At 40.6% G+C, this 26059-nt stretch overlaps 2 protein-coding genes across 27 annotated transcripts in view; one reads left to right on the forward strand and one right to left on the reverse strand.

Annotated features, from left to right (window-relative positions):
- Positions 1-15134, forward strand: part of APAF1 (apoptotic peptidase activating factor 1) — a 75376-nt gene extending 60242 nt beyond the window's left edge. For 2 of the 5 annotated variants that reach the window (XM_014834996.3, XM_014834997.3), the window contains exons 23-27: positions 4491-4610; positions 4928-5053; positions 6719-6844; positions 8552-8698; positions 12923-15134. In XM_014834996.3, the coding sequence (XP_014690482.2) occupies positions 4491-4610; positions 4928-5053; positions 6719-6844; positions 8552-8698; positions 12923-13069 (666 nt within the window). In that variant the 3' untranslated portion in view covers positions 13070-15134. Of the gene's footprint in view, positions 1-4490; positions 4611-4753; positions 4814-4927; positions 5054-6718; positions 6845-8551; positions 8699-12922 lie in introns of all 5 variants that reach the window. The other 3 variants (XR_011502655.1, XR_011502656.1, XR_006512444.2) reach the window with 3 other exon arrangements.
- Positions 15135-23684: 8550 nt separating this feature from the next.
- Positions 23685-26059, reverse strand: part of ANKS1B (ankyrin repeat and sterile alpha motif domain containing 1B) — a 1016307-nt gene continuing 1013932 nt past the window's right edge. For 15 of the 22 annotated variants that reach the window (XM_044745210.2, XM_044745274.2, XM_014835057.3 and 12 more), the window contains one exon: positions 23685-25576. In XM_044745210.2, the coding sequence (XP_044601145.1) occupies positions 25466-25576 (111 nt within the window). In that variant the 3' untranslated portion in view covers positions 23685-25465. Of the gene's footprint in view, positions 25593-26059 lie in introns of all 22 variants that reach the window. The other 7 variants (XM_044745264.2, XM_044745227.2, XM_070507128.1 and 4 more) reach the window with 2 other exon arrangements.

The following is a 26059-nucleotide window of genomic DNA, read 5'->3' on the forward strand; positions in this document are numbered from 1 at the left end:
CCTCAGTTGTGCTGGTGCACTTTAATCCAGACACTTTTCTTTCTGGTTTGCTTTCATTGTCCATAGGTGCATTATTCTCCACTTTATTCTCTTTTTTCTCATAGTAACTTTGTTTGGGGTTCAGTGATGATTCTTTTCTTTTTTACACCAAGTTAGTTTTCCCAAACTCTTTCAAGGGGTGGGGAAGGCCAGCATTTCTAGCTTCACAGCTCTACAGCTCCTTCTGTTGTTTTCATGGAGCATTAAAAATATGGTCTTGTTCTTACGAGATCTTGTTCTATTCTCTTCTCTCATTTTTTTCTTTCTAAATTTTTCCTTCTTCTCCCCGAAGCCCCCCAGTACATAGTTGCTTATTTTAGTTGTGGGTCCTTGTAGGTGTGGCATGTGGGATGCCGCCTCAGCGTGGCTTGATGAGCGGTGCTAGGTCTGTGCCCCGGACTGAACCGGCAAAACCCTGGGCTGCTAAAGCGGAGTACATGAACTTAACCACTCGGCCATGGGGCCGACCCCTCTTCTCTCATTTTTATTTAGACCTTCTCTTTCCTTTGCTGCCGTCATCCTTGTTCTACTCAATTTGGGTTCTATCCCCAGCATGTTCTCCTTATTGTGGGATTGTCCTGGTTAATTTTGAGAGTTCACAGGGCCAGACTGCTCTAGCCCTTCCAGACCGTATCATAGTTGCCTTGCACTCAGTTTCTGCTACTGTTTCCAACTTGGCATGCTTGGATCTTCTGGGATCCTCCTGTTTTTGGTTTGTCAGACTCCCCATGCTTCTCTCTGCTTCTTCTCATAGAGATGCTATTACCATGCAGCTCTTGCAGCTCTCAGTTTGTCCCCACCCACTTGTATCCTTGGGGTTTGTGGGGTTTCTTTGTCATTTAACATGGTCTTGTTGACAATGTTGTCTGTGCATTTTTAGTTTTGCTATTTTAGTTGCTTTGTCTGCTTTTAACAGGGGTTTCAGGGAGATTAAAAACACTATGCCTGCACCGCTGCCATCTTCCCAGAGTTCCTAATACTTCTGTTCTCAGCCCCACCCTTGTTCCCACCTCCAGAAGTACTTAGTGATCTCAATTTCTGAGCATTTTGAGAGTTGTCTAGTATCAATTTTGTTGCGTTTGTCTTTCTCTAATACTTTTAGAATTCTGTTTCCGTGGTTCTGCTAAGTCAGTTACCATTCTCCTGCTTTCCAGCCTTCAGCATTTTATCTTCTTTCACATTCTCTTGACCTTGTCATTTTAGTAGGGTTTTAGAAGTGAAGGAGATAAATGCATATGTTCAATGGAAGTTACTATATATTCCTTTATTTAGTGGCAATATTCAACAACACTACTAAAAGTTTTTGGAAAAAAATCTTTTTATGTTATGTCTTTGTGAGTCCTATAAGATTGGAATGAAATTTGGCTTCAGTACGGAAATTTACTTATTATAGGCTCCCATGATACTGGTGTATTAGCTATGAAACTCAGTGTAATATTCACCTTTCTTTCTCTCCATATGGCTTTGAAATAGGTAAAAGTGAACTACATCTGATGAAATTCTGCTGAGACATTATATACTGTATAGCTTTTCTGTCAAAAGCCAGATTCATAGGTTTTTATGACCTGCTTGAAGATCAGATATTCTCAGCTAGAGGGAGAAATAATTTCTAGGAATATTTTTAGGATCAGAGTTAGATTATTTTTAGAAATATGAGTTAAGTTGTGTGTCATCCTCTCTATTGGCTTTACTCAGAATATTTTTTACATTTGAAATGTTTTAATGAGTATATATTCATATAACAAAACTCTTGTTAGGTATTTCCAGAAATTGACTAGTTGGGTTTTTGTTTTAGTTTTTTTGTGTTTTAGTAAATTATTGATTGGAGGTTTACTACGCCCCCCCCGGCTTTATTGAAGTATAACTGACAAAATTGTATATGTTTATGACATACGACTTTATTTGATATATGTACACATTGTGAAATAATTACCACAATCAAGTTAATTAACAAATCTGCACACAGCTCACATGGTTACCATTTTGGAGGTTGATTTTGATCATCTTTGTATCACCAGTGCCTGGAATGTGGTAGGTTCAGTAAACCTTTGTTAAGCTGAACTAAAGTTATTGCCAAAAGTGGAAGAGTCAACTCGCTTGATTGTAGCACCTAGAGTTGTGAAATTGAGGTCTACCTTGCTGGTTTTCGATCCTTTACCTTGAGGTAAATAAAACCCAAGTAGTAGCAAAGTAGTAGCAGTGTTCACCTGAGCTAATGTATGAGAATATATTGATTCTTGCAGGTATAAGAAGATTCTTTAACATTTTTAAAATTAAAATTTTATTATTTATATGGCTGAAAAAATTCTGCAGTATATATGCATTGCAAAAATCATAGCTAATGGTAGAGACATCTCAAAACTCAACCTTGATACATTTGAATAATGTTGGTGGAAGTTTAGCTATTATGTAAGGTGATTCAGGTAGCACAGTGGGTTTGAGTCCAACACAAAAAGTACCCCTATCTTCATTGTCTTATCAGAAAGCTTCTGCCACAAAATCCACTAAGTGATTGTCAAATTCTTTGTTATATCTGCTCAGGAAGGCTCTCTGACTTCTTGATGTGGAGGGCAGCAGTTAGAACCTAAGTCAGGAATGAACAGAGAATCAGACACAGCTGGGAATGGCAGTGCCAGTCAACCAGGAAGAGCTGTTAGTAATAGCCACTGATCTTCTAGTTCAGTAAGCCCAGAAAGGAGGAGGAGGGAACCAGAAAGTTCCTAGTGGAACGGTCTAGGGTATTTTATGTTTAGTTACACAGGTTGCCTTTCCTTTCTGATATGACTTGGGGAGCCAGAAAAGCCTCTGTTTCTTCCACCTCCCCCACACATATCTCAATGAGTTCTTAAAATACTGAAATTCCTAATTCATTCTCTTTAAAACTATTCTCGCTTCCAGCTCTTCTTCTAAGGTCCCCTGCTCACATGCAGGGTACCCTGCTCCTGCTATCTGCTTCTGTGAAGGAGCACTCCGAGGCAGAAGAGATGGAGAGATCTGAGAGCCAGGGCTTGGTGGGGAGGGTGGCTGCTAAGTGTAGAGGATAAAGGAGTAAAGAAAGGGGATAAGAGAGATGTCATTTCTTTTACAGTTTTACTTAAGCCTGATAGGAAAGACCTTAAAGACATTTTTACCATTTAACCTTCACCAGTCAGAAACTAGACCTAGAATATTACTAATGTGCATACCTTTGGTAGTGGCTTATTTTTATCTTTTTATTTGTGATATTAAAAAATAGAAGAAAATTCTGTTGGAGCCTGCCTGGTTGCCCACAGCTCAGAAGTCTAGCTTCATTGGGTCTTCTGGGCTGTTTCTTTAAGTATCTTCCCAACCTGTTTTTCCTCCTGTTCCTTCAGGCAGATTTTGAATTATGAGAAGGTTCCTATACTCTTTCCACATTTTTCCACTCCTGTGCTTTAACTTAAGCCTTTATTCCCTTTGTTTGAAATGCCCTTCTTAGTTTATGAATCATACTTCCAACCCATTCCTCAAGCCTACTTTGAATGTACTGTCTCCATCAAGTCTTCCCTAAGGAATTGCTTTTTTGAGTTCCACAGAACTTTTTTTATCTCTATCATTATATCTTCTATTGTTGGGTTTTTGTGGTTTTTATTTTTTTTGGTATGCCTCATTTTCTTTGCTCGACTCAGGTTTCTTTATGCTAGATCCTTGTTTCATTCATATTTGCCTCACATATAGGTGCTAAATAAACATTTGTTAAATTAATTTCAAGTCAAGAATTAATAAGGCTCTAAGTACAGTTGCTTTGATTTAGTGATTAAGAGATTTCTTTGCATGGACTTGGCATAGAAATAAATTTCAGTTCTGTTCATCTCTGTGTCTTATACATGTCTATATAACATACACAGGCCCCCTTGTGCCTGAGGAGATCTTGCTGGAGCTCCAAGTGAAAAATAATGTACTGTATTACCTTTTTTGTCATTTTGAGGATTGCATGAGGGGATAGCTAAGATCTGAAGCTCAAACGTTCCATGAACTTGTTTGAAGCTGCTCTGATCAGCTGACTTTCCCAGCCAATAGGGCCAGTAGGATTCAGTAGCTTGAGTGGAACTAGAATCTGCAGACTTGCCTAAGTTGTGAGGTTTAGAAATCTGTGAATATGTAATTGGGATAATTTTCTCTGGAAAACTTAATCAGATGGTGGGCTCACTAGCATATTGTGGCTTTTCTCTATCTTCTAGTATAATTATCTGCTCTCCAAGCAACTGAAGAAAACAAATTTTATTTAGGATGAAAAGTATTTTGTTTTGGCCCTAGTCAAGTTAATTAACCATAGCTTTTCTCTGTCTATAAAATGGGGACACTATATTCTTTGTTTTACTGAAATGCTATGAGGATAAAAGACTTTAGACAAATGAGCACATACTCTGCCACCCCTCCAATGGGATATTATGGGGAGAGGGTTATAACAGACTTATTTTTTTGTTATTCAGGTATGGAATTGGCAATCAGAGGAATATGTCTTTCTGCAAGCCCATCAGGAAACAGTGAAAGACTTTAGGCTCTTGAGAAATTCAAGACTGCTTTCTTGGTCTTTTGATGGAACAGTGAAGGTAATGTGAAGCACAGGTTTCTTTTTTAAAAAGTATTTTACCATTACCATGATTATATTGTGACACCCAGAAGCAGATGGATGATAAGTAACTACTTACATTTTTAAATTTGTTTTCTCATGCCTGTTTTCTGTTTACTGCAGTCACCTACATCTGCTGTGTGTTTATGAGCATTTGTACTAAAGGACACTTAAAGTAAAGAGGTCAGAACAACCAATGTGCTAAAGCTCTTATTTTATAGATCTGTCTTCTAGCTGATTATGTTCAATAATACAGAATGTTTTTAAAAGTGTCAACTTCTGAGTTTTCCTTTGAAGGTGTGGAATATTATTACTGGAAGAATAGAAAAAGACTTCGTCTGTCACCAGGATACAGTACTTTCTTGTGATATTTCTCCTGATGCTACCAAGTTTTCATCTACCTCTGCTGACAAGACTGCAAAGGTAGGTCAATCAGCAGAAATGTGCATGCATAAAACTTTGGTATTAGTTCTGTATTATGAGCCCAAATAATATCTAAAACAGAATAATAAGTTTCTGTCTACATGTCTTTTCATATTTTGTGAGTTTTTAGAAGATGCCCATTGGCATTTTGTTAGTGTCAAGTAGATTAAATGAATGACTTTGAGGACTTTTGATTTCTCTCTTCCTGATTACTTTCTGTCTGTTACTAATCAAATGCAGTCTATACTGCATATTACAGGCAATAAAAAGCATTGAAAGGGATTTACATTTAATTGCTCATCCATAGTAAATTTTTATATGATAGATGTAAGTTGATGCTTCTGAAAATTACATTCCAGTGAAATGATGCTGCCTGGTTGAGGACATTGAATATTCCATTCTCTTATTTTTTTCTCCATTTTTGTTAATGGCATCATTATCTACCTATCTTTCCAAACTGCAAATCTTAGAATTGCCTAGGACTCTATCCTGTCTTTCATGCTCTGTTGATTACTCCTCAGTGTCTCTTGGATCCTTCTTCTCCTTGTCCCACCATTATGCCCAGGCTCTCCTCCTTCACTGGTGGACCTCCCTCTGGTCTGTGCCTCCTCCAATTTATCTTCCCTAATGCCTGAGTCCCCTGGTGAAGCACCTTTGTGACCTGATGGTTTATAAGCCAACCTCCTTAGCCCGTCACCATTCTCTTTCTGCTGCATTGTTCTCTCTGTGCCAGGCTACTTCTACCTCCATCTTTTTGTGCATGCTGTTAACTTTGGCTTGATACATCCTTTTGCTCCTTTTTTCCTTGAAGCATTATGACTCATTCTTCCAGACCCAGATTTGGTGTCAGCTCTCCAATGAACCCTTTCCTGGCCCTCAGGCAGGATTAGCTGTTCTACCTTCAGTGTTCCCATTACATGTTACTCATGTTTATTAGAGCATTTACTTCATACAGCTGTTCACTTAACTGTTCATAAACCTGTATTCCTGATTAGACTGTGAACTTTTCGAGGACAGGGACTTTGTACCACCAATTCTTAGCTGACAGTTCCTAGAACATGGTGGGTTTTAGTGTATGCTTGTTAAAAACTGATGACAGAACCATGAGGGAGAGTAATGGAAGGAAAAGAGCAGCGTTTGGCTGCCAAGATAGTAGGATAGTTTAGTGACTAACATTTAAATAACACTTGTCATATGTTAGGCCCTGTGCTAGGAATTTTGCTTTCTATTATCTCATTTAATCTTCACACTATAGGTACTCTTGTCCCCACTTTACAGATGCAGAAATTGAAGCTAGACAAGCTTATGTGGGTTGTCTTAGACCACAAGGAACTAGTAAATAGTGGAGCCAGGACTCACACTCAAGTCTGCTTCACTTCATAGACTGCTCTTAATCTATTCGTTGTTCTTCCTTCTAAGTCTAAAGTTAAAGAAGCTGTGATTTTGATCCTTGAACTCAAGTTAACTTGAGTAATTAAAGGGAGACTCAGAAAAATGAATAAGGTTGCAAAATTGGAACTTGGACGTCTCATGAAAGTTTCTGAACTGTTGAATGTTAGAATTTCCACGTGATTAAACTATGTCTGACTTGGACTCAAGGCTGAATTTGCAGATGCTCATTTCAAGTGTATTTACTATTCCTAAACAATCTTAATTGCCTTCCAGATTTGGAGTTTTGAACTCCTTTCCCCTCTTCATGAATTGAGGGGCCATAAAGGCTGTGTGCGCTGCTCTGTCTTCTCTGGGGACAGTACGCTGTTGGCGACTGGAGATGACAACGGAGAAATCAGGGTATGGTGTTTGCTGCTATGAAAGCACTGCTCTTCTTGGAGCTTTAGCTAGCCCTCTGCACCACGTTGGGGACCTTTGTTAATGTGACAGGGAAGCCCAGGCCCTGGGGTTCTGGTTGGATGAGGCATTCTATGTTTTGTTTCTTGTGCACATTGGGTTCACAGCTGTACTCGCTGTAGAAGAGAATTCATGTTAGAGTGAAGCATTTCTTCTGAATGTGAGGAAGCAAATGCCTCAGTTATTTGCAGTTGGTTCTCTGCTGTTAGCTTGAGAATGATTCATCTTAATTCTTGGACCTGAGCCAAAGGTTGTTTTTAGTGGCAGAATTTGAGGAAAATGATTTTGTAAATTGTTATCTAGATTATAAATGAAATGCAAATTCTGCTGTTTTCAGCACTGAAAGAAAAGATCTCTTTAGCACTATGTCCATGAGACAGTCAACATTTACCGTGTAGCCTGTGGCAGTCCTCATGGGCCGCCTGCCTCTTGTGTCGGAAGGATGGGGCAGTTGATGGGAAAAGTTTAGGCATTGGGAATAGCTGCTTTGCTAACCAGTATGTTTGAGGAGAGTCTTGTTTTTTTTCTTCTTTATAAATGAAGAATTAAAATTCAAGGAATAGGTATATAATGCAGAAGAATGAAAGAGTATGCAATTTGCAGGAATAGAGGCATTATCAGATAGGCTTTCCAGGAAAATTAAGATTCTCCACTTGAGGACTAAGTAACCAACCTTCTCTATGCCAGTCTCATAAATGCCACTTGAGCTGAAGTGGCAGGGCTGCTTTGGGAACATTAATTTTGCTCTGAGTTCTCATCTTTGGATGAAAGGGCTCCTTTGCTGGTTATGAGGCAGTGTTTCAGTTTTCAGAAACTCCCGAAGGAAAAAATTGTCTCTCTTTAAATGAGTGTTATTTAAAAATTTTTCTTCAGTACATTAAAAAAATTTTTCTACCTGATTATTCAAAATGAAAGAAAGCTGTTAATTTATGTATATCTCTCTCTTATATTTAGCTGTCGTACTGAATTCTTTCTAATGAGTTTTCCATGGGATTCTCTTGGATTTTCTAAGGAGACATTTTACAAATGACGATGTTGATTATTTTCTTTTGCTATTTATGCTTCTGTTTCTTTTTCTTATTCTGATGTGCATGTCTTTGAAAAATTAGAGCATGTACTGCTCATGTATTAAGTGGAAATAAATGGATATATTAGCATCTAAAACTAATTGGGGTGTTTATGAGTCTAGTAAAATAATTTATGTATATTTAGAACCATACAGAGACTTTTTGTTTAAAATATGTTATACTTTAGATGTTTGAATGACATCATTCTTAGTGGTAGATCTTGGACAGAATTCTGTGTTTTGTGAGGTAGTTTATATACTAGGTCTTCTTTGTTTATTTCTTGCTCCTCCCATCATTCTCTTTTTATTAAATGAAAAGATCCACAATATCCTAATCAATCAATCAAAGTCCTTTTGTTTTATTTTTGGAGTATAGTTAATGATAAATATTGTAAATAATGTGTTTTTATTATAATTAGTGTTTTTTAAAAATTTTGATGGGAGAGAAGACAATCTAAAAAAAATTCCTAAGGTATCACTGAACTATATTTTTAAGAAAGATTTCCAAATATGCTCCACATGAGACAGATATATATAAAACTTCTGGGTAACCATGTTAATGAATTTGTATCATGTTTATGTAGATATGGAATGTCTCAAACGGTGAGCTTCTTCATTTGTGTGCTCCGATTTCAGTAGAAGAAGGAGCTGCTACCCACGGAGGCTGGGTGACTGACCTTTGCTTTTCTCCAGATAGCAAAATGCTTGTCTCTGCTGAAGGATCTCTTAAGGTAAGAGCTCCTCAAAGACTGTGAAAGAAAAGAACAGCCTATATCCTACTTTCCAAGCTATTTTCACTTCCTGTTTCTTAGTTGGGCCTCATGCAACCCAGCAGAGTGGAAAAGTAGTTACTCTTATCCCCGTTTTGCGGTGATGACACTGCCGTCTGCAAGACTACTTTCCTCAGCTCTCTTGAAAGTTGAGAGGACAGTGTTAGGGATGTTCTTGGTCTAGCGCTCTCATACTGCCCCATACAAAGTCTTAGATGATCAGAATCACTAGAAAGTGGGGTGTTGAACTTAATTTTATTTTCCACTTCACTAATTGTTAACTATTTTGGTTGAAAGTCTTTAAAAAAATTTGTGAAATTCCTTTCTTAAGTGTCAGTAGTATTAGTATTAGTAGTGGTAGTAATAATAATAATAATAATAGCAACAACAGCATATTGCTTTATGTTTACAAAGTGCTTTACTTACATTATCTCATTAGCCAGCTTTGTGAGGCTTAAATTTTATTATCCTTGGTTTATAGATGAGGAAACTGATATTCATGGAGGTTGTGACTTTCCAAAATTACATGGTTAGTAAGTTGGCTTACACAAACTTAGCAAGTGAATACTGAGGCCAAGGCTTGAGTGCGTTGTGGTGCCTCAGGGTCATCTTTTGGTGCTTGGATCTATTTATCCATCCACTCAATAAGAATGTGTTAAGTCCTCACTGTGTGCTAAGACACTGCTGTGTGGCACAATGTTTAAGACTTGGGTCTTACCTTCAGGTGGCTTACTGTCTGGGGGAAGCAGACAGTAAATAAAATCTCTAAAGTGCAGGAGGGGTTCTGGGACACATTTGCATAAGGATGGTGGAGGCCCAAGGAGAAGAGTGAGCAGTTCTACCTTTAGGAGTTAGCAGAGGCTTCCTGTGGAGGGGGATACTTGAAGTGAGTCTTTTGAATAGTGGTTTACTTGTTAAAGGGGTTGAAGGTGATACTATATTGTACTGACTACTGAAAATAGATCCCTAATAAATTACATTTTATGATACTGCTATTTTTTAATGGAAACATTCAAGTGTAGAAGATGATTCTGATTACACACACAGTAAAGATGTTCAAAAATATTTGAATGAGGGGCTGGCCCGGTGGCGCAGCAGTTAAGTGGGCACGTTCCGCTTTGGCGGCCCAGGGTTCGCCAGTTCGGATCCCGGGTGGGGACATGACACTGCTTGGCAAGCCATGCTGTGGTAGGCGTCCCACATAGAAAGTAGAGGAAGGTGGGCACAGATGTTAGCTCAGGGCCAGTCTTCCTCAGGAAAAAAAGGAGGATTGGCAGCAGTTAGCTCAGGGCTAATCTTTCTCAAAAAAAATAAATAAATAAAATAAAAAAAAATTTGAATGAAAGAATTGAAGTTTTTGGTTATATGGGACCCATGTTATTGCAATTTTACTCAAAGTAAAAATGTAGTTTCTGAAAAAAATAAATTAGAGGGACGTTTTTAGACCCATGAGAGGATGTACGTTGTGATTCCTTTACAAGTTTGCATTGCAAATACAATGCTGTTTACAGACTGTTGCATTACCCTACACCTTTTGGGGTACACCTTTATTCAGTTACTAGGGGATCCTGAGACTATCTCCACTCGTCCTCCTTCAGTGTGAAGATAAACTGTAAGTCTTAGTCTGCTCTGAGGATAACGCTTAGAGGATCAGCATTGCTGTCTTTGAGCTGCAGTAACTGCTGAGAAACTTAGCTGCTCAGCTTTGACACTGAGCTTCTAGAGACCATGTCATTCGATGCTCTGGGCCCCATCGAAGGCTTTCACATAGTCGTGAGTTTGGCTTACAAGATGTGATAGAGATCAGTGACCAGATTTCTTGGAGAACCTTGACATAAAGCAACAGAATAGGTATCTGTACTATGGAGGTTATGTCTTAAGGTGAAAGAACCCATAGCCTGTATATTCAGTCTGTATGTGTGACAGTCAGGGTGTTCTTGCCTCTGGTTTGATTACTAGCGTGGTTAAACTGATTATGATAGAGCCCAGCCTGCATCTACCCAGCATGTTAATGAGACTATCCAAAAGCACAGAGCAAATTAAAAGTAAAAAGGAACAGCTGCTGTAGTTTCCAAGAAATTAGGCCTTTTGAGCCTGTTTACTTTAGAATCCAAGCTGTATAAATCGCATATCAGTAAGGTAAAGTAAGATATCCGGTAGCTAAAAAGCTCAACTTTCAAAATTATTCCTATTTATAAGTTGGCATAATATAATTTAGCTGTTTACGTGTATTATGCCACAGAGTATATACTGTTAAAATGACAAGAACCGACGTTAATTCATACTCATGAGGAGAAAGCCTGATTCAAAATATAGAATACATGGCGATCAATGCAGGTGTGCCATTACTTAGGGGCAGCAGAGTGTAATGGCCAGGAGAGTGAGCCTTGGGGCCGACTGCCTGAGTTCAAAGCCTGGCTCTGCTACTCCTTAGCTTTGTGATCCTGTACAAGATTATGTAACCTCTCTGTGCCTTGATTTTCTCATTTGTAAAATGGGTATAATGATAATATCTATCTTACAGAGTTGGGAGGGTGAAAGAAGTTAATACATGTAAAGCACTATTATGTGGTGGCACGTAGTGTACCCTGAGGAAATGTTAGCTGCTGTTTTTTTTAATTCACTTAATTTCTTAGAGCAGTTGTAGGTTCACAGCAAGATTGAGCAGAAAGTACAGAGTCCCCATATACCCGCTGTCCCCACACATACATAGCCTCCCCTGCTATCAACATCCTGTGCCAGAGTGGTACATTTGTTACAATCGATGAACATTCATAGATACATCATTGTCACCCAGAGTCCATAGTTTACATTAGGGGTCACTCTTGGTGGTGTTCTTTCTGTGAATTTTGAAAAATTTATAATGATATGTGTCCACCATTGTAGTATCATATAGAATAGTTTCATTGCCCTAAAAATCCCCTGTATTAGCTGCTATTGTAATGTCACTGATTTTTAGTCATTTTCAAATTAGTAGCTGGTGTAGTGCTTCTGACTAGAGTGGTCTGTTTTAATAGAGGGAAAGATAGTGGAAGCACTAGATTAGGAAGCCAGAAACTGTTCCACCTCTGCCACCTGCCAGCAGTGTCATCTTAGGTGACAAGGCCTTTTTTCTCTCAGAACCCTGGTTCCCTTATTTGTAAAATGAGGTAGTTGGACTAGGTGGTCTCTAAGGGCCTTACTACCTCTACAGTTTGCCCCTAGGGACTGAAAACTAATGAGTCTTCTCCCAGGTAGGTGGAAAGTGTCCTCTGCAGTATTGATTACATTGCTGTTTTACAAAGCAAAATTGGCAGTTCTGGAAAATGTCAAGTTAGTACATGTTGCTTCAGTGAGGTTTACTTTGACCCAGTCACACGTGCCAGTCAGGAGAATGCTGGGCACCGCCACGGATACAAAAGTGAATGACACTATTATTGTTTTTGTAATACTCAGAATCGTGAGGCACCTGAGGCCTTTTCCAAAGGTATTCATGTACGTTGTCTCTTTTGCCCTCATTTTAGCTATGAGATATATAGGTAAGCTTTATGATCTCCATTTGGTAAATGAATATAAATATTGTTATAATCTTAGTGGATTCGGTGATTGCAAGGAAAAAGGAAGGACTCGGCCAGAGCACCTGCCACATTTGAGATGTTTAGTGTTTATTTAGCAAATAAAAGTATAGACTATTTTATAAAGAAACTTGGTTGTGGGCTCTTGAATCACTTCTAGTGAAAGGGAAGATTGAGTGGAAAGAACATTCTATCCTGTATGAATAGTCTTGCTGTCTGCCAGAATACAAGTCTCTGTCTGCAAAGGCGCCTTTTTAGAGAAGAGAGGGGCATTCTTCTGTGCATTCCACGGAGAAAGACATGCAGACAGGGGGGTTCAGTCTGGCCGTGGCCGTGGTGGACTTTGTGTAGCCTTTTGTGTCTGCAGCTCTCTGCAGCCTGCGCGTTTCCCCAGCGCGCCTTGCAGGGAGTCATGTGTCGGGTAGCTGTGAGCCAGTCACCAGCGTTAATCAGGAAGGGCTGACCAGGTTGATAATATGATATTCAGCATTAAATCCTAGACTTCTTTCCTACTGTTTGCTTAAGTTTGGGAGTGGGGAGCGGGTGATAGGGTGAAGGATCTGGCTGGCGCTACAAATTGTCAGACGGTGTAATTACCAATCTAATGAGAATTTTATTGTTCTTTGAACAGTGGTGGAATGCTGTCACTGGAGAATCCTCACAGACCTTCTACACAAATGGAACCAATCTTAAGAAAATACACGTGTCCCCTGACTTCAAAACATATGTGACTGTTGATAATCTTGGTATTTTATATATTTTACAGGTTTTAGAGTAAAATAGTTAGCATTAATGTAAGTTGAACTCTTTTTAATTTTGAATTGGAAAAAATTCTAATGAAACTTTGTATTTCAACTTTTTGTAAAGCTGTGAATTGTTTTGCACTATTGCGTTCATTACAAAAGTGTTTGTGGTTGGATGAATACTATAAATGTAGCTTTTCCCAAATGAACACACCTTTAATCTTGTCTTTTATAATCATCATCATTATTAAGTTTGTCCTTAAGATGCAAATGCAAATGTAAATAGGTACCTTGTTATACTGTTGATAAAATTCTCTCTTGGTGCATTCCAGTTGGTTGACATAATTAATAATTTGAAGGAAATATGTATTTTAATACTATCATTATGCAGGCTGTGCCTCAGGGAAGCAGCTGCTTGCTTTCTAAACCACCCTTACCCCAAGGGTATCGTTCTCCTAAATACAATCTTGGAGCTTATTTGCACCCCTTAAATTTGCTTTAAAAATATTATGTCTGTGTGTGAAGTTTGCAACATTTCCTTTAATAGTTCACTCAATGAGTGAGTCTTGGGTTTCAAAAGTTCTCTCTGTGAAGCAAAAATTGTGTGTGTTGGAGCGAGTAGATTTTATTGGTCTACCTTTTTCTCACTGGCTGATGGCAGCCCCATGTCATAACTGACTCTCGTTGTCAGTCTCTGAGTTGGCACTATCCTGCTCTGTCTTTTTAAATCCCAAACTGAACTTGACCTTTCTTAATCCTCACCTTTTTCCTTTTTTTCAGCAGTTGCTTCACAGTTAAATGTTGGTAAATCAGAATAATTGGGGAGGAGCCAATTTTAATCATAAATTTTAACAAGCGTTTTCCTAAGAAATATAAAATTGTAAAAAATCATTTTCTTCTAATTCCATTTACGTGTAGATGAATGGCATTGTCAGTGCTATTCTCTTAGTGAATTTTAAGAGAATTTTCTCTGGTTTTCTATGCGGTACCAGAAGAGTGTTCGTGACTCGGGAAGATGTCACCTTTAACCCCCACCAGTCTATCTTCCCCTTCTCTTCTTCCTTTTCCCCCGCCCTCTCAGGCTAATCAGGGAGGATAGCTTTTGACAGGGAAGAAGCACAGAAGCATCAATAACTAACTTTTTTGACCTCCTGATTAGGAATTTTAATTGCAGCTTAAATCTAAACATTTTCTCTGAAATATATGGTTAAGGGAAACGGTGATAAATAGATGTGGTTCTCATATAAAAAAATAACCAAAATTCAAAAATTTTCGTTGCTGTAATAGGAACTAAATCAAATGAGTATTAGTTAACAGTAGATAAGCCAGTTTCTATTGGTGCCTATCAGTAGATGTGGGCAGGTAGGAGGGAATAGGCCACTCCAGATATGTTTTAGATTAGGTATTCCTTCGGATTTGAGGGAACCGTATATAGAATAAGTAAAATCTTTTACATTGTTGAGGAGGTTTGTTTATTGTTTTTATGATGAGTTGAGGAATTTAGTTTACAGACTTACTGTGATTTAAGCAAATATGATGTGAAAATCTTAATTTTATAAAAAGATTTCTGTAAATAGTGTGTTCTGCTTAGAATAGCCAGATCATAATTTGATTTGCATGCAATGTTTAGGAACTCTTTTTAAACTCAGAGTATAAAGTATTAACTTTCAGAATTAAAAGCCACTTGACTGTTAAAATATAACATCAGCTTTCAAAAAGCCTCGATTGGCCCTTGTCTTAAAAATAAATTAAAAAGGAAAATGAGAAGAAAGACAGGTAACGTGAGGAAAGAGGAGAAGTCTTGTGTGAAGGAGCTGCAAATGTTCTGGCAGCTCAGGGGTCAGTTGGAGAGGGTTTGGTTTTGTACTTGTAGCGGAGCATTTTCTAGCATTTTCCCTGCTTTATTTTTTTGTATTGGAAATTACATTGCATTTTGTATCTGTAAAGTTTTTTTTACATTGTATGTGTCTTCTATGTTTTGAAAACTTAGTTTTGTATTTATGATACAGCTTACATGTTTTTTTTGCCTTGTATACATTTTAATACATGAATTTAAAAAATTTTATAAAAATAAAATTCCTAAAATATTTTTGAAAAACATTTTCAGATTGTTTCAGACTCCTTGCTTGCCTTTTGTCAATTAGAAAACAAACGTGAAAGATGCTTCAAACTAAAGCCATCAACTTTTCTATTGATGCTTTATCAGGTATGTGTAATGCAATTCTATCAGAATTGTCTTTGTCTCCTCACTGTGTCTCTGATGGTTGCTGCCCCGTATGGCTGCTGCCCCGTATGGCTGGCATGGAGAAGATCCTGGAAAGAAGAGAATTCATTTATTCATTCTTTCATTCAGTAAATGTTTATTGAAATCTACCATGTGCTTGGCATTTTTGTAGATATTGGGGATATGGCAGTGAGAAAACAAAGTCCTTGCCCTACTGCAGTTGGATGCTAGAGCGAGGCAAACAAAAGTAATTAAGGACAATCTAGAGTGTATTGGTTGGTTTGTGTAAGTGAGGAGGGGTCTTAGTTGGAGTTGCTCATTAAGAAGGTGACACTTGAGTACAGACCTGAAAGGTGAGGGAGTGAACCATGCAGGTATCTGGAGAGCATTCCCAAGTGCAGACTCGAAGGTGGGTGGGTTAGGGTGGCAACAGTAGAGGCTGTGACAACTTGGATTCTGGATATAAGAATTGAAGATAAGAGTTAATAGGATTTGCTAATGGATTGGATAAAGGTTGTGAGAGAGACAAGTCTGGAGGTGGGTGAGATAAAGGATCAGCAAAGGCTAAAAATTGCAATTTAGTGTGTAAGTGTAGTGAATGCATTGCGCATGGCTTTCTTAACTTGGAGTCATGGCTTTTATTGCCATATATTGTTTACTTCTTGGGTCCCCCATTCGATTATAAGCTCCTTGAAAGCCAGGTCTGTGTATTTATACCAGAGTCTACCGTCAGCCTGACTCCAGTTGGAGCCTCAATAAATATTTGTTGAATGGTTGAAATTATTGTCTGCCCACATGCCCATGGCGCATTCTGTGGTTTCCCTCTGCACTAGGAGATCACGAGGCTGTCAAATTAAGATGTGGCACGTCATCAGCATTTTCTTTATTTTCCTGTTTTAGTTTAGCATTCTTTGAAGCATCAGTAGGGGAAAGTAAAACTTGGATAAAAAAGATTTGCTTCAAATTATATGAAATGAATAAACATTTCCCTAGAGTGTTTCAGTTGGCAAGTATGGCGATCTGTTATTCAACAAATGTTTTATGTTATTCTAATTTACTTACTGACCTTTAGAGAAGGAGAAAATGATTTTCTAATACTTCTTAGTCTCTGAAGATTGTCACTTGACTAGATTTTCTTGCTCAAACCCCTCCTCTTAAGACCATGGATGCAGTATGCAGTTATTAAAATGCCTGAATTAGAAAACCAGCTGCTATTCGGCTATGAGTTTAACCATAGAAGAATTGTTGTGTACTTGTGTATATTCACAGGGAAGAGGCAGAAGAATTTACATCAAACATAGGACTCAGGCCTTTGAAGTCATTTAGCATCAACCACGACTTATTTCTGAGTCAGATTATGTTGTGAGAAGACCTAAACTTGGGAAATTTTCATTGCAATTATGATTCAGGAATACGAGTTGCTGGTGTTCATTGTAAATTCATTTATGAGGTTAGGCCCTCAGAACGAGGAATACTGCTTATCATGTAAACATGAACAGAAAACCTGCCTCTTTAATTTCCCATTTCCCAGGGCTAGAATAGGTCACTAGAGAGAGCATTCCCCATTCCCGGCCTGAGTGGGTTTGGTGGTTCTGAGCCAGTGATCAAACTGGAAAACACTCAGCAGGTGAGTGAAGAGTCCTGCTTGATACCAAGGTGGCTGTTCTGAGGAGCTGGAGCAAACGCTCACATTCATGCATTCCAATCTTCACTGCCTCCCCGCTCTAGGCACTGCCCAGCCCTCGTTTTATCTTCACGGAGGTTGAGTGGATTTGCAGACTATGCAGTCTCAGGTTACGGAGGAAGAACTGCACCCCAGGCAGTTAATCAGTGACAAAGCCAGGGCCAGAATCCAAATCTGATTTTCTTTTCTTTTTAGAAAGACCCAGACCCTCTGGGCTACAAGGTGAGTGTCAGTTTCCCTTGGAAGTGGAATCCTCCTGGGTCCATGGTGGATGGACACCAGTCTAGGGGTCAAGGTGTGGCTGTCAGCAGCTGGGGCAGGTTTTGGAGATCTGTATTTCTCATTTCTGATTCATCTTCAGTCAGCAGTGATTCTAAACCCTTCACCTTGGGTTTATTTGCCCCCCTCTGTCAAGTAACTGTCTTAGACATAAGTTATTTTTAGGAGGAAGGCTGGGTGAGTTACTATTTCTTACAGGCTTTTTATGTGCCAGGCTGTGTGCTGGGCACTTACCACACATTGTTTAATTGAATCCTCACAGTAAAGCTGGAAGGGGTTAGCTCTGTTTTCTAGATGTGGAAACAGGTCCAGAGAGGTCAAGTTGCCAGGGCCCCACGGCCAAGTTCTGGAGCTGGGGTTCCGTCAGTGGCGGTGTGCCTCCTCACTGGAGCCCCTGGGCTGGAGGATCCAGGAGCATCGTTTCACTTATGCGCTTAATTTATTATTCGTCTCACATATTCACATCAGATGATCACCCCCCTGATTCCAGGTCTTGAGCTCTCAGAGAAGATGTCAGAGGTGGCCTCTGCTCCTGAGGAGCCTCTGCTTTTGTATTCTGGTTTACCCATCTCTGTGCCTGTAGGGATTACTCTTTGAAAGAAGCAGCGGGGGCCATTTCTGATAGGAGCCAAATGGACAGTGGAGGTTGGGGGATGTTTTGGATTTGCCAGCACTTGGCCACCGCCCCACCTGGTTTCAGTTCTTAGATGACCCAAGCACTGAGCAGGGTGGCAGCCCTGCTACGGCCTGCTCGCCAAGAAGCCTGGTTCTAATTTGAAACTCTTAGAGGGTTCATTTCAAATTAGTGGCAGCCCTGAGGTTAATGGATCTACATGCTTTCTTCTGCCGTTTTGATTTCATTTCCTTTTCTCCTTCTCCTTCCGTTTGAAAAGGTGCAAACTCTCAGAGCCACAGTGTCCTCATTTGTCAAATAGGAACCACGATACCTAATTGCAGTGTTTTTGGAGGCTTGAAAAATAGGTCAAGCATCTGACACAGGTGTCAATAAATGGTGTGATTATGTTTTGTCCCAGTTACAAACCCCCATTCCTGTGCTGCCCATGTTTCCAAGGTTTACAAATTGGGACCCTGTGCCTTCGCTCCACGGAACACCTCTCCAAGGGCATCCTTCTCTACTTCAGAGTAGATCTGTCCTCATGGCTGTTAGCTCCCAAGAGACAGATCTTGTTCAGCAGGAAAGCTGTCATCTGCTGTCTTATGAGCTGTCCTAAACTTCATTCTCTGGGATATGCATGCACTCAAGTGGCGGATGATTAGGAGTGAAAGTGGATAAAAGGCCTTGGGCTCACTGTTTGGCCCAATAACTTGAGAGTGTGGAACTGCTGGAATGCTGGCTTCGGTGGTCAAGTGGATCTAAATTCAAATCCTGGCTGTGCTGATGTCCCAGCTGTGTGCCCTTCAGCAAATGGTTTAATCTTCTCAAGGATCTACTTTGTAGGGAGCCTCTGGTGGGGAGCTATGTGGGCTGCCCAACTTCTCAGGGGATCTGGAGGGCCTGATTCATCCAAGAGTGAAGCTTCTCACACTTTGCTGCACCAAGAGTTACACGGGAAACTTAAAAACCTCCCCCTAATCCAGGCCTTGCCCCAGACCAATTAATTCAGAATCTCCAGAGATGGGACCCAGGTGTCCATATTTTTTATAGTTCCCCAGGCGATTCCAGAGAGCAGTGGAGGTTGAGCGCCAGTGCCTTCTGCTGTCACCCTTGATGGCCAACCAAGCCATTGCCAGTCCACTCCTGGCCACAGGCAGCTGCCTGTGACGTCTGTTTATGCAGTGTGTGCCTTTCCGCCTGCATTGCCATGACATTCTCAGGAGCTTTCCTGGGCAGTGCAGACGTTTGGTGTGCATATTGAGACAACTGTGGGGCTCTTTCCTGCTTGGATTTGATGGCTGACAGAGAGCCACCCTGCCAGAGTTACTACCTCAGTTCCTCCTCCAGTCACTGCTTTCTCTGTCCACATGTCTCACCTGCGTTTGCTTGCTTTCACCTTTTACCTAGTGCTGTGATGACTCCTATTGTAGCAGATGACACTGCTAGTGGCCATCCTAATATCCAGTCTCTCCCTTTTCCTTACTCACAGCTCCTGTATTGTTGGGGGCTGCAGTGTGCTCAGCTAAAATCAACAACAGCTACATTTTCCACCTGCCCATCTAGGGTGGATGTAAGCCGAAGTTGCTGCGTAAAGCTTCCAGGAAAGCTCCTAGAAGGTTGTTACTCATTGGAGGCAGAAGCCCTTTGGTCCTTACCATCCTTTTTCCTGCCTGGAACGTGGATGATGCTCCAGCAACCATTTTTTGATCATAAGGTGACCTAGCAGATGGATGCCACATCCTAAGGATAACAGAGTAGAACTATAGAAGCAGCTTGGGATTTTGATGAAATTGTGGAGCCACCATTCCAGCCCTGTACCATCTATCTCTGAAGTTCATGCTACTTGAGAAAAAGTCCAACCCTTCCCTTGTTTAAGAGATTGTTATTTCTGGTGTTTGCTATTAGTCCCTGAATTCAGTTGCCGATACTCCCATAAACCAGCCTGGGGTATAAGAGCAGTGGAACAAATGTCAGTGACTGCATCCCTGCCGCCTCCACCCCCTTATCCCAGCCACACACAACAGTCCCTCCTCTGATAACTGACTGGACAGCTAGCTGTGAGGCTGTTGAAACTAGGTGAAATCTCAGAAAGTCACAAACAAGTGATGCATGGACCATGCCGAGCCCACAGATGAGTTTTGTTTGGACTATACTTATTTTTTTAAAATTCTGAACTTATTGCCAGCATTTGAAAATCTGGTGATTTCCCATAAAAATGCTGATTTCTTAGAAAATCTGTTGACCCAGGGTCTTCCTTTCTTCCCGGCAACAGCCAGCTGGAACTGAGTAGCAGCTGCCCCCTGAGATGAGGCAGGTGCTCTGTGGCTCATCACTGCCCCCTTCACTTGTGTTACCTGTGTGGCCCTGAAGGAAGTTTGCAGCCTTCCCCGCCCCTCGCAAACCCACAGCCCAGAAATACCCTGCTGAATGGAATTCCTGAATTTCCTATGTCTTTCTTCTTTCCCAGTCTCCCTTGACTCAACACTTAGCATGCTGCGGTTTTTGTTTTTTCTCTCAGAAAACTGAGCATGCACTTTTGAGAAATGGAGAGAAAATCAGCCTCTTGAATGTCAGAAAACAGCTGATGTTGCTTCTTACTTGGAGGCATCCTGACTTCCCTTGTCACATGTCTTATTGACAAGAGGCAGTAAGAGGGAGAGCTGCAGGCTCCCCAGGGAGCAGCTGTTGGGATGCTTGACTGGAGGCACTGAGCCATCCAGAGGACAATTAAATTGAGTATTGTATATAGATTGCTTTGAATGACTTTTATTACCATGTTGTGAGCTGACTTTGGTTGTAAGAGCGACTCCATCTTAGCTTGCTCTTACTGTGATGCAGAGACATAACTCAGATGTTTCCTGAACGGCAGGACTTGGAAGCTGCACATATGCTCCACTATGCTCGTGAAGTCTGTTGTACGACATATGTGCTCCTTGGCTATTGGAACCAAGTAATGACCCCTGAGAAAACCTCAGCTGCTGTGGCTGCCACCCCTTCAGCTGGGGTGACCCCCTGGAGTTGTTAAATGGACAGTCTCTTTCAGTCTGATGGATATGTAAGTCTTTACATCACTGATCATTAATTACTCTTGGAAAGTTAAGTGCCCATGCAGCCTTTACAAACATAGGTCTCTGAAGGTTTGGAGAGAAAAGCAAAAACTTTTGATAATAATTTGTAGCTATGATTCTTTATGAGGTACACACAGACTACAATATGTCGGGTCAAGAATGATCATCTTTACATTAGCAACTCTAAGTAAAATGGCGCCACGCTGAGCACAGAGTGAGTGCTCAATAAGGAGATTGGCTTGAGATAAAAACAGCAAACAGTTAAGTGGTCCCCAGGTTGGCACCAAAGTCTTAGGGTTAATTCCACTACAAAAATAAGTTCTGGTTCACGCGTCCTAATGGAGTCTCACAGTGTGCAGGACGGTGATTGGGCAACAGCCCTAACAAAATTCTCTGCCTTTGGAACCGGTTTCTGTGGGAAGCAGAACTCTGTTGCTGGGGCAGACAGGTGCCTGGGTTCATTTGCACATTTGCACAGGCAGCAGTGAAGGGGCGTGGGGCCGGCTGGGTGTGGGGGCGACAGGAATGAAGTACGGGGTAGGCTGATGGAGCCTCGGTGCAGGTGGACTCTGCTGGCCTGTGTTGGCTGGTTTACTCAATTTTACTTTCAGAAAATGTGTTTATAGCAGTCAGATTGCTTACTTTTCATAGGAAACATATTCAGTGAATACTTATAGAAAAAGAGAACTGAAAAACTGAATGTTTTTAAAAAAAGGCTTTATTCCATATCAACTTCTGAACATGGTCATTATATTCCAATTTGTGGAAGAAGTGAGAACTCTGGAGGCTAGCCCACTTATCAAATTTTCATTTCTTTTCAGAAGTAGCTTAGAAGCAATGTTACTTGGGGTCCAAGTATGAATTTTTATCGATTTTTGAGAATTTGGCCATGTGTTCTTTATCTAAGCTTGTCTTCTGCCCCAACATATCCAAAGATTATCTGCACCGGCAATAGTCCTAAGTATTCCAACGGAAAATTTGATATATCTTGAGAAAAATCACTTCTATGACTTATTAATGAACTAGGCATAATTTTCACTGGGTTCATTCACCCAAATTTATCATAGAATATACTTTAAGAAGAAAAAATTAAATGGAGTAATTGAATTGAAGTCTTTTGTTGGAATAATGTTAGCATTCAAGGATCCCCACCCCCATGGATATTTGCAGTTACCAATGTGTCAGATTTCCCCTTCAAGAAAATTAGCACAAATCTCTTCTCCAATACGTGGGCTGGCTCTCTTCTGTTTGCCTCTCAGACCCCCTCCTCCCTCTTTCCTGCCCTGCTGTGGTGACGGGAGGCTGCCCTGTGTAGACGGTATCAATGGGCTCCTTGCCCACTGGCTTCTGGTGGGCTCAGGTAATCCAGGATGGAGTATGTGATGAGAGTATTTTAATCCCTGACTCTCTCTCAGGGCCACTGCAGCTGCCCATGTCCCTCCACATGTCTGGCAGCCCCTTTCACACAGCCTTCTTTCCCATTCCCCCTCAGGCCATTTACCAGCCCAGGGATACTGTTTTGACCCTTTTCCTTACATGCTGCCAACACGTATGTAACTATTCTCTTTATTAAACTCTTAAATTATCCCCATTGGAGTGTGCCATCTGCTTCTTGCCGGGACTGTAACTGATACAAATAAGCATTTATCCACAGACGTAAGAACAGGATTGCTGACCTCTTGGTGGTTAGCAAGATAGAAAGGGGCCATATTAGCCCAGGTGAAGCATTACCATCTAGAAGCCCAGCCCAAACCTTCCTTCAGGAAACTTGCTCTTCTGTCCCTGTGACTGTCACCCCATCTCAGGCTAGTTTTAGCTCTTTGGGGTTCAAAGCCCTGGGCCTCTGCCTGTCAGGCCAGGAGTGTCCCAAGATTGATTTGGCATATGTTTCAGAGATTAACAGACTTGGATCCAGCAGCAGGGAGATCTTCTCCAGAAAGTCACAGGATATGGAATGTGAATCATTGATCTTTTCAGTGTGTCTCTAACATGGCCCTATGATCACTCAACTCACAGCTGGCACACGTGTTTTAGGAAATGTGAAAGGATTGATAAATGTTGTTATGGAATGTTTGTATCCCCTCAAAATTCATCAGTTGAAGCCCTAATCCTTCAATGTGATGGCATTTGGAGATGGGCCTTTGGGAAATAATTAGGGTTGGACAGAGTTATGAAGGGGGGGGGGCCCTCATGATGGGATTAGTGCCCTTATAAGAGGCACTAGGAAGCTTGCTGCTCCCCCACCCTCTGTACGCACACACCAAGAAGAGGTCATTTGAGCACACAGCAAGACGGCATCTGCCTACAAGCCAGAGAAAAGGCCTTAGAATGAAACCGACTGTGAGAACCTTGATCTTGGACTTTCCAGCCTCCAGAACTGTGAGAAATAAATTTGTTGTTCAAGCCACCCAGTCTGTGGTGTTTTCTTATGGCGGCCGGAACTGACCAAGACAAATGTGTAGATGTTTTTCCAAATGTGCCGTCTGTATGGTCCTATAAAGCGATCCAGTTTAGTGGGCCTCTTTTAGAAATTCCTGTTTTGGCAATTCCTCCTTACAGCGCAATTTAAACAAAGACAGTGGGGGCTTTTTGGCTGAAATTCAGGCTTTAAAGGCCAGTGTATCTTTTTCAGACTGGTTGAACTTGGAAATGAGCAAATTTTCTCAACGATTTTGCCAATTAAAAAATCCCTTTAGCCATGGATGCTGAGAAGGGTGGCCTTTGGTTCTGTTCCTAAATGGCAGTGGGAAGGTGCTCACAGAACGATGCCAAGCACCAATGGCTGTACAATTTCTGTTTTATTTTGTGTGCTTTTTTATAGGATATAAATAATGACAAAAATTACAAAATTTATAACTGGAAGCCCAAGCATATTTACACATATGTTTCTGTTTCAGCAAAGCTACTCTTTACTTTGCTCCTATACAATTTCCTTTTGGTACCATATTTTAGTGTTATTTTACTCTCCATTTACTACATACATATCAACAGTGAATAGGCAAAATATATACAAGGAACTGTTCAGTTCAAGTAATTTAATATTGTATTAAAATTCTTCAACACTGAACTAAAACCGTATACATTTGTCAGTTTGAAATAAAATTTAGTCATCCTTCTTCAAAACTCACCAACTGATGAATGTAACTGATAATCTCAGTTGGGTTTAAAATAATATTGGTTAATTAAAAATAAAAACATTAAGACAATTCCACAATTTATCAATATCGCTATAATGAACTTCAAAATGATTCACAATATGATCGGTTAGAACAATATACATTAAAATGTTATTTTTTCTATAATGATATTTGATACTGTTTATATAATTTGATTCTACATAAATATACATTATGGTATCATACAAATACTCCACAGAGACATTAAAAAAATTAAAATACCTTAAAGAAATGTAAGTAAATTTTATTTAATCAAACAGTAAGCAAACATGTATTTATTTTTTTGTTTCAAGAAAAGAGTTTTATTACTTTGGAATCTCATTTTTTTTTTTTGTATTTAATTTTTCTAGAAAAAAAAATTTTTGCAATAGAATTTTATTAACACCTTTCTCAAACAAGGTTTCCATGACAGAAATCTTGACAGCAGGAGCCCTAGATTTTGTTTTTAAATGTGTTCTTTAAAACACTGTGAAGATTAAAAAAACAATCTTTGCAGGCGTATGGCTGCGTCAGCTCTTCTGGTCCGCCGCCAGGCGGCCTGCCGAATCTCCTGCCCCCTTGAGGGCAGGCAGAACTCTGCCCTGCCCTCGCCAGTCCTCTCGGTAGTAGCAGTAGAAATTTAGTTATTTGAAATGAAACCAGAAACATCCCTCACAACTAACCTAGTTTTCTTATCAATGCATTAATGAAACATTCTTTTAATAAAAATATTTAATACAAGACACATTTTTTCTGTGCATAATAAATTACTCTGTTTTAAATCATTCTTAAATTTTGAATCAATCCATAGATGTAAAGATTTTTTTTTAATCTGACATAGTTGATTACATATAAAATCCACAAATATAGAAATTGGGAGACAGGATTTCCTGGCAATCAAGGGGATGGTTTTCGTCTTTTTGCATGAAACAATACTCGGTGTTATAATGAGTTTACAGATGCTTTATGGGGGTAGTTCTGTTGATTCTACCTTTAAAACCACTGACAATGAAAACTAAACCCAAGATTTGTAGACTTTTAGGCAGTATTAGAGATCCCCTGTACTTTTCTTTTAAGGTTTTATCCCCAGATACAGCAAAGCAAGTGTGGGGGCAGAATCGTTAGGAACACCTTGGGAGGTGGCAGGGAGGGGAGTCGGGAGACTTAGCGAAAATTCTCAACTCGTGCCTCTCGGGGGTTACGGCTGGAAAGTCATAGCTGCACTTTCTGTCACTGGTACAGAAAGAACGTCCCCAGGAATGGCCAGCGGCCTCTCGCCCATGACAAGGCCACACAAAGAGAGCAGTCTTCCTCCTGGGCTGGGTGGAAACGGAGGCGTGAAGGAAAGCCTGCTCCGGGACTGCTTGGCGTGCAAGGCACCGCGAGGACGGGAGGACGGCGGGTATCAGAAAATCGTGGTTTCATACTTGGTATTAATTCCCCTCTTGGCTTCTTGTCCCGGCTCCACAATCCACGGCAAATTGGCCAGAGTCTTTTGCTCAGATGGGTCGATCTGCTTTAAAACAGAAAGGCTGATGCCTGTTATACGGTACCTGTTACGGGGGTGCAGGCGTGCATCCTCACACTGCTCAGAAACCGACACCACGCCCTGGTGGGACCTCAGGGATGTTGGGATGTGAGAATGAGTTGTTTGTTCTTTTGATACATATTTTTGCATACAGACTGTGCGCAGGGCACTGGAGCAGGGATGGTGAATGAATGTGCTCTCGAAGGCACACCGATGGGGAGCAGACATAGAAACACGTAGTACTGAGAAGTGAGACATGAGAGGGAAGAGAGGGCATGCAGGAAGGCCACTGACCCCACGTCAGGGAGGCAGGGGGCTTCCTGGAGAAGGTGAGCCAGCTTATGTCACCCCCTGGTTCTCAAGCCTCCAATGGTTTGCATCACAGTCAGAATAAACCCAGAGTCCTCAAGGTGACCTACAGTGGCCCCACCTGCCTGCCTCTGTGCTCCAGCCACGCCGGCATCCTTGCTG

The sequence above is a fragment of the Equus asinus genome, chromosome 4 (genome assembly GCF_041296235.1).
Source record: "Equus asinus isolate D_3611 breed Donkey chromosome 4, EquAss-T2T_v2, whole genome shotgun sequence".
NCBI lineage: Eukaryota > Metazoa > Chordata > Mammalia > Perissodactyla > Equidae > Equus > Equus asinus.